Source organism: Triticum dicoccoides, chromosome 2B (genome assembly GCF_002162155.2).
Source record: "Triticum dicoccoides isolate Atlit2015 ecotype Zavitan chromosome 2B, WEW_v2.0, whole genome shotgun sequence".
NCBI lineage: Eukaryota > Viridiplantae > Streptophyta > Magnoliopsida > Poales > Poaceae > Triticum > Triticum dicoccoides.
Genome location: NC_041383.1, coordinates 575905895 through 575916337, shown reverse-complemented (window position 1 = coordinate 575916337; position 10443 = coordinate 575905895). Strand labels below are relative to the sequence as shown.

Genomic DNA, 10443 nt, shown 5'->3' with positions numbered 1-10443 from the left:
GATTCTTGCCTCTGAAGATGGCCTCGTTTCGCTCCAACCAGATGTGCCAAGTGATCATGGCGATCATCGTCTTGGTGCCCCTCATATCCCCCTGGGCCGCATGGTCGACGATGGACTGAACGTGCTCAGTAGTGCTTGATAGCGCCGGCCAGGTGCTGTGATCCAATGCGCCGCATCCATGCCAGCCGGCGGCGGTGCGCCAGACTTGCAACGTGGTCGGGCACTCCCAGAAGAGACGGATTGATGATTCCAAGCTTCTTTGGCAGAGCGGACAGAAGTAGCAGTTCTCCCATCCTCTCCTTTGGAGACGATCGTTGCACCATAGGCGATCGCGGTGCAGCAGCCAGAGGAACATTTTGATCTTTCCCGGGGCCCAAATCTTCCAGATCAGTGCGCGGAACATGGACGTATTTCCGCTGTCGAACTGAGCATTGTATGTCGTCTTCGCTGTGTACTGCCCGAAGTTGGTCAGGGTCCAGCGGATGGTGTCCGGCCTTCCCTCAAGCATGGCGATTCCAACCCTTCTGATCTCTCTGGTTAGCTGCACAATCCGCGGCAGGATGCTGTTGAAGTCGCCGTGGTTTAGGTCTTGGATCCATCTGCCATCTTCCAGGGCGTCTCGAACACATCTATTCTTTCGCCTCGAGTGTGCGAAGACCGCCGGGAAAGCTTGCTTGAGTGGCCGTCCACCCAGCCACGAGCAAGCCCAGAAGGAGGTCGTGGCCCCGTCCCCGATGGTCACCACCATGGCCGCGGCGAAGAGGCATCTGTCCTTGGCGTCACAGGGGGTGCCCGTGCCAACCCATGGCCTGTTGGGGTCTGTTCAGCTGAGCCAAAGCCACCGGAGGCGAAGGGCACGGCAAACGTCGAGAGATCGTGGATGCCCAGCCCGCCGCGGTCCTCCGACGTGGTCACCATCTTCCAAGCAACCTTGCATTTTCCCCCACTAATCTCCTCATCTTGCGCCCAAAGAAAGCGCCTTCTGGCCTTGTCTATCTCCTTGAAGAACTTCTTGGGGACTCGCAGCACCGTGATGGCGAAGGTAGGCATGGCGGAGAGCACGCATCGCACAAGGACCCGACGCCCAGCCAGCGGCAGCAGCTTGGCCTTCCAGCCGGCAAGCCTGGCTCTGATCCTATCTAGGATGAATTGAAGGTGGACTAACCTTATTCTACCAGTCGTGATCGGCAGACCTAAGTATTTGATATGTATTTGTATGTATCGAACGCCACCTCTCTACCATGAAAACCCGGCTGTAGGTGATGTTCCTGTAACACTTGGAACCATCCGTTTCGCGTACGTGCATTTAGTCTTGAAAAAGATATAACTACACCTAGGTTTTTTTTGTAGTAATACGTGTCTCATTAATAAAATAAAAATTCACTTACAAGCCATGTAAACATCAACATTACAGAACTAAAAAAAAAGAATAATCCTATGTAAAAAACAGTGCATGTCCCTCTCCATTAAGAAAAAAAAGACAAAACACCTCTTCACCCGAGCTCGACGCGGCTACAACGTTGATTAGCAGCTTTACGGACCTCGAAAGTAGTTTGCCTACCTAGGCTTTCACTAGTGCATAAACAAAATAAAATTGTATTTTATAATCAGACATCCAAACCGATACATATACATGCGTACATGAAGACCCATGTGTGGGTCGGCAGGCTTTCACTAGTGCAAAAAAAAATTTAACAAAAAAACTTGGATTCTGCAGAATTTGAACCCTGGTCTGATTGAATATATCATACACCCAGTAGCCAACTATCCAGCATATACATTCAATGGTAAACTACAACACAGAGTATTTATAGCTTGACACGTCATCACTGCCAGCGTGCGTTGACTGGAAGTTTACCGCCATTGACCAAGGCCGTAGCCCACAGGCAAAATTCACTATTTTAACCCTTTTTCATTAGTTTAACATGATCTGACCCTATATGGAAAATTATTTCGGGTGTCATTTATTTGGCGGTAGGATAGCACATCCTACCGCCAAGGCCTTTGACGTTAGGACTTACCTATCGCAGTCACGGCCGTTTTATGTGAAAAAGACCTTATCGTCATTGTCTATGACACTAGGATGTGTTATCCTATTGCCAAAAACAATGACGATAAAAAAAGATCAGATCCAAAAAAAAAACTGCACATAAGGTCAGATCGTGCTTAAGTTAAGAAAAAGGATCAGAACAACGAATTTGTCCTAGCCCACATATTCCTACTCCCAATGGCTTTAGCCAAAGGGTTATATTCGATTTTTTTTATTATTTACGAACAGGGATTAGATCGTGCTAAACGTCATCAAAAGGGTCAGAACAGTGAATTCGGCCCCCGGCGGTTGCCGCACGCGGCCGAGCAGCCTATTGCAGGGGCAGCCGCAGGCCCCGGCGAACATCGTGTCCTAGCCAGCAAGATTGGCGCCTCGATCGCGTCACATGAAGGGATCTCGCGACTGGACTTGCTGCCATGTATGGCATATATATAATCTAGGATAATGGCTACGTGCAACCAAAACATCCGTGTTCTGACACACATGCAGGACTGCGTATACAGAAATGTGGGCGGCCACATCACATGAACTCTTCAATGCTTAGACATGATCAGTATTCAGTGGGGGGCAGCAGCGACATGCGTTTGCCTCTTATTTTACTCTCTTCCTTGAATGTCCACCAGAGCCGGTTCGATCATGTACTCCCTGTTTCTTTTTACTACGCGTGTAAAATTTGGTTGAAGTTAAACTACACAAAGTTTGATTAAATTTACATAAAAAATGAACACCTACAAATACTGAAACTATATAGTTCGAAAATGCATTTCATGGTATTGATTTCATATTGTGAGTTGATTTTTTAATATAAAATTAGACAAACTCTATAAAGTTTGATTTTGACCAAAATTTATATGCAGACTAAAAGAAACGGAGAGATTATTTTTGTGGACTCACTCATAGATAGCTAAATCATACTGCGGCATCCTGTGATACACCGTTGGAGAAGCCGCACAGGGGTGTTCAACTAGTTTTCACCGAATCTTCAATTACGCACCGATAACTTTTATCCATTTTCGAGGAACCAATGTGTTACCTTTTTCTCTTCCCTGTATGTATTGTTTTTCTCTACTCCCTCCGTTTTTAAGTATAATAAGTCTTGTTAGAGATTTTAATATGAACTAGATACAAAGCAAAATAAATTAATCTACAGTTAAAAATATGTTTACATACATCCGTATGTAGTTTATATTGAAATCTCTAACAATACTTATACTAGTACTCTCTCTCTAAGCTAATATAAGAGCATTTAGATCGAGAGCGGCGATGGTATGGACGAGCTCGCCTGCTCCGGCAGGCGTACCAATGGGACAGCGACGTGTTTCAGCTTGTAGTAAATGCGACTGTATAGAAACAGGATTGATACGCCCAATACAAACGTGGTATACGCAGACAACGCGGTCTAAGCTAACGGTGGTGGGCGGTCCACCTTGCACGTGTTCCGTTTGTACACGGCCGTTTCAGCGTGATGGGCGGAAAGCCTGAAAGCAACCGCAAAATGTGCTCACAGGTAAGAGAAAAAATTATGTGTCTAGTAATGAAAACTTTCTTTAGCGTCCACCCTGACTGTCACCCATTCTCCAATGATCGCCAATGATGCCTAATTTTTTTGCTTTATTACCACTAAAGCCAGCAGGCTCTTTTGTTCATACGACTCTATTTTCGGTATGTTACTTGGATAGAATGTACTGTATCCTGACATGCATAAGCAAATCAATGGAGATAGCAATAGAGAAAGTGATGCCAGACACCACTCACGTGCAAGTGGCACGTGCGGAAGAAGGCAAAAGAATCTCTTGGTCTGTATTTACACAAAGCACAGGGAATTCAGGTCAGAATTTCACAAGATAATAACCCATCCGTCCAAAAAAGATTGTCGCGCACCTAGTGGACTGCATTTTAGCAAAAAAAACAAGGACTCGTACTTCCAAGACTGTTTGAAATAGGTCCCCGTCTGCTTCTTCCTCCATCCGTCGCCTGCGCCATCGCAAGGGGGCAGCCGCCGCCCACCAGCACGATTTTGGCGCCCATCTGCGGCGCCACCCACCTACGCGATCAATCTTCTAGTTCCACCGCCCGCTGCAGCCGCCGGCCATCTGAGTGGCAGAATCGCCACCCCGTAGATCGAGCTAGCAGCATTGCCGATGGAATAGCCACCTGAGTGGCAGAATCGCGCCACCTGAGTGGCGGAATCGATCCTTCCCCACCATCGCCACTGTTGTTATTGTGACTCCAACAGTTGCTCCTTCCTCACCCTGCCTCTTGTAGGTACTCCTGGAAAACAATCAATCAGTGAGGAGTTTTTCGAAACTACCAATATAGTGTTTGGATACAATGAAAGATTCTTGAAAAACAATCAACCAATGAGTTTTTGGAAATAATCAATATAGTTTTGGAAACAATCAGTGAGGAGTATTTGGAAACAATCAGTGAGGAGTATTTGGAAACAATCAATATAATTTTTGGAAACTTTTATTCGAGATAGAATAGAGAAAGTGGAAGAAAAACACCACTCTCCGGCTTGACATCATTCCCAAGCAATGACACTGTTTTCCTTGGCCCTTGCACTATTTCACATTTGCTCTATGGGAGTAACAAAATCAGTCAAATTGCATGATAACTGCAGTTTTGAACAACCCTTGTGATAAACAATAATCTGAGCTTCAGCTGTTCCATCTGAAGGTTTAAATATAGCATCAAAAAGACTTACTCTTCCATGCGAATTTACCAAAAAGACAGATTGGGTCAAATCCTCACTTGGTTAACTTGAAATGTCAGATTATTAAGTGAACTTCCATGCAAAAAAAAATTAAGTGAACTTGGGATGAAATGATTAAATGGTCCATGAATCTGCCTATGTGAATTTACATTCAGAGTGCCATGTGAATTTACATTCTGCCAGTTTTCATGTGAACTGTGACAGTACTGAAAGCATACAAACATGCCTAAATGTCATGCAAACATGCCTGAATTGTGTTAGTACTGAAAAATGCCAAGTTTTCTTCCTGATGATCATCTACTCTTTCATCATCCTTGTCATGAAAATTCGTGATGCTACATAGTGAAACAAACATAGTGTATCAAAGTCACTATCATATAACTGAATTTTGATTGAAGAATAAATATGATATTTTGTCACTATCATAGTCAAAATCTTACTATCTTAAGTCAAAACCAAATTTCAGAGTTCAAGTACAGTACAAATCTTAGTGAATTAAGAAGCTCAAACAGTTCAGTACTTCAGCCATTGTTCCAGGTTTGCCGGTGCTAGTTTACACATATGGTGAATTCTATCATTGCCCCATCCACAGATATCAGTCTTGAACCAATATGAAACACAAATAATGCTAAAATATACTCTAAGAAACAATGTTTGTACTGACGGAGTACATAAGCACATGCAAACATGGAACAATATTGCCCACAAGGTTGCAGATCAATATTTGTACTGGTGATACCTTTGCAGCCGTGTACGCCGTCACCCTTGAAGCCTTGTGGACATTTGCAGCCCTTAGCTTGCTCATTCTGTAGATTTTCAAAATTCAGTTTTGTACCACACAGAAGCCACAAGAAAACTACAAGCTAGAAGACATCTGAAACGGATGATGTTATACCGAGCAAACTTCCTGTTCTTGGTTTCCTTCCAGCAGTGTCCATTGTTTATTGCATCGACCAACACCAGAAGCTGCCAAACCCAGTGCAGACTTGGTTTCCTATTCTAACATAATTCACCATATGTGTAAATTTCAGAGGGCATTCTTGCAGAGCCGCCGTCGCACCTGAATTAATATAGCCTGATTTCACTCAGAGCCTTGCACCTAAATTAATATGGTTATTTCCCTGATAAGAGGTGCGTGTGCGTGTGCGTGTGCGTGTGCGTGTGCGTTTCAGATAAGACAGAGCGAGTTTTAGTCGACTGTAATTGCCATCCAAGACAGTTCTAGTCGACTGTAATTGCCATCCAAGACAAAGACGGGGAGTCGAATTTCCTCTGCAAAATCCCAACCCTGCTAATAAGCATAGACCTCTGCAACTTACATTACCTTTGGTCTGCAGCAGCAAGCGACTCGGCGTAAGCTTGCGGACACCTATAGAAGTCGCATCCACCACGTGCTGGCTGGGAAAGCTACGGAATGAGACATTGAACCAATCAAGAAGAAAAAACCAACGAAAAACATCCAAAAAGCTGTACTTACGATGTGACTGCGGCACTTGTAGAAACGCTCGACGCCGTTCTGGCAGCGGCGAACTACATATGTCACGACGTTCCTGCCGCAATCCGGGCAAGGCACGAGTAGCAGGGTGACCGAATCAACAACTGCATCTGCCATCTTTACCAGCTAGCTAGGGTGTCTTGGTTCAATTTGGGGGTGGATTGAGATGCACTATGCGGCTAGGGTTTGTTGGAGCGAATTGGGGATCGAATGAGGACCACACCGATGATGGGCTGGGTTAAATGGATGTGATGGGCCTACCGAACGTCGCTTGGATGTCCGTCGCCACGATCCCAAACGCCGTCTCTTCCCGTGCCGTATACGCATTAAATATGCTGACAACCATCTCCTGGAACACCGGCTACATCTCATATCCCGAAACAAACGGACGCCTCGCGATACCGAGATCGCGCGAGCTCGTCCGCGCCAATGATTTTTCGCATTTAGATCACTACATTAGTAATCTAAGTATTTTTATATTAGTTTACGGAAGAAGTATTTAGGAACAAAGGAAGTATTCTCCGTGCATGAAACCACCGGTTGAAGCAAGCAAGCCGGGGCCTTTTGGCGCTCTGGACCGCAATGAATGGCTTGGCCTGGACCGGATACGCATACTCCACATGCAACGGTCCTTGTGTACCACTCCTAAGTCCTAACGGTGCAGCAGCAACGCACGTGTACACGCTGCCACGGCTTGCTCACAGGTTTAATAGTAGGACTATGACTGAAATAATATGACAACTCAGCGAAGAGGGCAATGCGCCACGTGTGGCTAGGCGACTTTTCTTTTTTCGGCAGAGTAGCGAGGGACATGACAGTTCAGCCGTGATGATAGTTGGTTCGAGCTTCGCACTGGGCACGGTAGGGGCAACCCCGGTGGTGTCACGGACGGACGGGGCCACGGTACGGCAACGGCAGCAAAGGGTCGACGTTGAGAGCGATCTCGCCATCAGACACCTCCGATCGAGCCCGATGGCGCCAATCAGATCGCGGACGCGCCGCAGGCCCACGTCGAGTTGCATGGGAGGAAAAAAAAGAACATACTGTGGCCGCTCAGGTACTCCATCTTCTTCGGTAACCACGAGCCATTTTACTTTTGTTTGAGAATCTGACTCGGATAAGGATCCGAAGAGCACCGAGTAATTTCAAGTACTTTCACGTGCTCCTACATGCACACATAGAGTATTTAATCCCGGACCTTTACTTGGATGAAGGTCTGGACAAAAAAAATCAATGCTTAAGAATGACAAATTTTTGAAGCATTTTGGAGCATCGTACCGGACGGTAGTTTATCGGCTATCTCCACCCCCGGGTTCTTTAGCTATAGCACACTGATTTTCATGCAGTTTTTGAACTTCAAAACGGGTGCAACTTGGCCGTTCCACTGTTTAGCAGAAAAATATTACTCGCTCTGTTTGTAAACTTTTGATCTAAACGATCTTATAAAAATTTACAGAGGGAGTATCATTCAAAAGCCACATATAACCAACTGGATTTTAAAGAAGTTTTCTTTAACATCAATACATACACAAACGCTCATATACAACTGAGCCGGCATATCATCTTGAAATTTACGAAGTCATCGTAGGCACCTCTTCGTCGACGGGAACGTCTCCTCACACTGAATGCACATCGCCGGAAATCCTGATAAATCCATAAATAAATGCGAGCACCAAAATTTGAACCCTGGTGGCTGGGGATACCACAGTCCCTCTAACCATCCAACCACAGGTTGGTTCGCGATTTTAAAAAAGTTGTTAAGTGGTCGACAAATAGGCAACTTTTCTATCACTAAACCTGGAGGAACAAACCCTTAAATTGTCTAATGAAAGATAGAGGATCACTACGGTTTGTACACTTTTTTGTATCAACCGAAGCTCTGTCTTTAGTTTAGAGGGCAAAGAGAAACATGTATGTACAAGAGTTGTTCCATTATAAAGGACACGCATGTAAACCTCAAAAACCATATAGAGAATGTACTAGACGGAACCGTAACAATCGAAAGGGAGCTTGCACGCACTGATATCCTTGAGGGCTAGATTCGCCACTTCGATGTAGGTTAGCAGGGGTGGAGCTTCACAGGAATGCCTGGAGGGGCCAAAGACAAAACATAAATTTCCGAGGGGAGCAAAAGATTTCTGTTTTCCAATAAAGCCTCTCCTATAATAAAAACTTCATAGATTTTGTTCAAGCCGAGGGGGATGCCCCCTACAGACTTGTGTGTAGCTCCACCGGTGTAGGTTATCCTCGACCCGTCGAAGACCTTCGGTTTCTCTCTTTCCGTGCATTCCAAACACACAAAGGAAGTGTCCTTTTAGTGGACATACATTGTTCTTGGATGACCGGTGAGCATCGCATCCCAACAGGGATCAATTGAAGGGAAGTTCAAAGCTGGTTCTAAAATTCGCTTCCAAAAATATTTTATATTGTGGGACGGAGGGAGTACCTAGGGTTTTATAGAGCCAATTAAAACATTTATCATTTTTTCTCTTGCCGGCAAGGATGTTGGTGATCATTTGTACAAGTCCAAGAGCTTGTAAACTTGTAAATCTCATGTGGTACGTGTCTTTTATCAGAAATTTAGAACTATTTGTTGAAAATTAACAACAAATTCTACAAGGATTGACATATGCAGCTTCAAGTTCTCTTGTGATGACTGAGATCTGGTATAACCCTAGAAGTATCTTTTCTTGAAAAGCGTCCCCTACAATCACATGAACTTGTTGTTTCCCTTTTCCATTTGAGATAGCCAAATGGACGACACCAAGACAAAACCACCGGATAGGGAAGAGGGGGCGGGGCGATGTGGCTGCTAAGGGTTGAGACTGGCTAAGTCGGCGTTGCGTCGTTGTTGGTCACGTCTGAGATGGGGAGGGAGGAGGGTTTAAGAGAATCTACAACCACATATGACAAATATGGCCCGTCAAACGCCCGCGTCCGCGGGCAGTGATAACGCACACCTCAAATTTCACTTGTTGCATCCGGACATCTCATACTAGATTCTTAAATCCATACAAAGACATGCAAATAAAATACCTACGTACTACGTCGATCATCTAGCTACTCATCGTCGGAGATGTCGATGATCTCAGTGCCCGGCTCCAGCAGCATGGGTGGCAGCTGCAGCTCCGGTGACTCCGGCTGCTCCGCTCCGGCCTCCTCCGCCTCTATCTTCACGTCGAGTTCGATGAAGAGCGCGTCGGACTCCGCCTGCTCCCGTCGGAGGAACGCCCGGTTGGCCTCCACATAGGCCTCATCATGGATGGACTCCAGGATGGTCTACAGCTCCGCCATCTCGTCGGACTAAGGATGACGAACTCCGCATCCGCCCGTTCCATGTTGAAGGCCGGCATCTGATATGTCTCCAACGTATCTATAATTTTTCTTGAATGTTTTACATTTTATAGTAATTTTATATCATTTTTTGGGACTAACATATTGACATATTGCCCAGTGCCAATTGCTGTTTTTTTGCTTGTTTTTACTTCACAGAATATCAATACTAAACGAAGTCCAAATGGCACAAAACTTTTTGGAGATTTCTTTCTGCCCAGAAGACAACTTGGGAGCCAAAGAAATGCACGAGGGGAGGCTCGTGGGCCCCACAAGACACCGGGGGGCGCCAGAGGCCCCTGGCATGCCCTGGTGGGTTGTGGGGCCCACAGAGGTCCTCTCCACCGCCTCTCAGCTCTATAAATACCCAGATATTCCAGAAATTCTAGGGGAGTCGACGAAACACAATTCCAGCCGCCGCAAGTTCCAGAATCACGAGATCAAATCTAGAGCCCTATTCTTGCACCTTGCTGGAGGGGAACACGATCACGGAGGGGTTCATCATCCTCATTGGTGCTCCTGTGATGATGCGTGAGTAGTTCACCACAAACCTACGGGTCCGTAGGCAGTAGCTAGATGAATTCTTCTCTCTTTTTGACTCTCAATACAATGTTCTCCTCGATGTTCTTGGAGATCTATTTGATGTAATGACTTTTTGCAGTGTGTTTGTTGGGATCCGATGGATTGTGAGTTTATGATCAGTTCTATCCATGAATATTATTTGTGTAAGTGCATCTAGTGCCCCTTAGTGATTTTGGTGTATTGAAGACTTATAGGTTAAGGGACTAATATGTTTGTGAGTGTACACAGGCTCTATAAGTCGATGAGGAGTTTGATATTTACGATGAA

The 10443-nt window shown here is 45.4% G+C and overlaps 1 protein-coding gene across 5 annotated transcripts; it reads right to left on the bottom strand.

Annotated features, from left to right (window-relative positions):
* Positions 1-3826: 3826 nt before the first annotated feature.
* LOC119368048 lies at positions 3827-6537 on the bottom strand. 5 transcript variants are annotated; one of them, XR_005176504.1, is made up of 5 exons: positions 6244-6537; positions 6091-6164; positions 5662-5826; positions 5506-5572; positions 3827-4321 (listed from the first exon to the last, which is right to left on the bottom strand). XR_005176504.1 is itself a non-coding variant. In XM_037633411.1 (5 exons), the coding sequence occupies exons 1-5, from the start codon at positions 6376-6378 to the stop codon at positions 4298-4300; spliced, it is 408 nt and encodes a 135-aa protein (XP_037489308.1). In that variant the 5' UTR covers positions 6379-6537; the 3' UTR covers positions 3827-4297. The 5 variants fall into 5 exon arrangements, 2 of the variants coding, with proteins under 2 accessions (XP_037489308.1, XP_037489309.1); XR_005176506.1 differs by having other exon boundaries at positions 6091-6160; XM_037633411.1 differs by having other exon boundaries at positions 5662-5760; positions 6091-6173.
* Between the last annotated feature and the right edge of the window lie 3906 nt (positions 6538-10443).

Bases quoted from the DNA above. Each gene is read 5' to 3' on its own strand.
- LOC119368048 (XM_037633411.1), bottom strand. From the start codon at position 6,378: ATGGCAGATGCAGTTGTTGATTCGGTCACCCTGCTACTCGTGCCTTGC. The intron at 6,174-6,243 runs GTAAGTACAGCT...CTCATTCCGTAG, and splicing joins ACAAGTGCCGCAGTCACATC to CTTTCCCAGCCAGCACGTGG. The intron at 5,573-5,661 runs GTATAACATCAT...GAAAATCTACAG, and splicing joins AAGAACAGGAAGTTTGCTCG to AATGAGCAAGCTAAGGGCTG.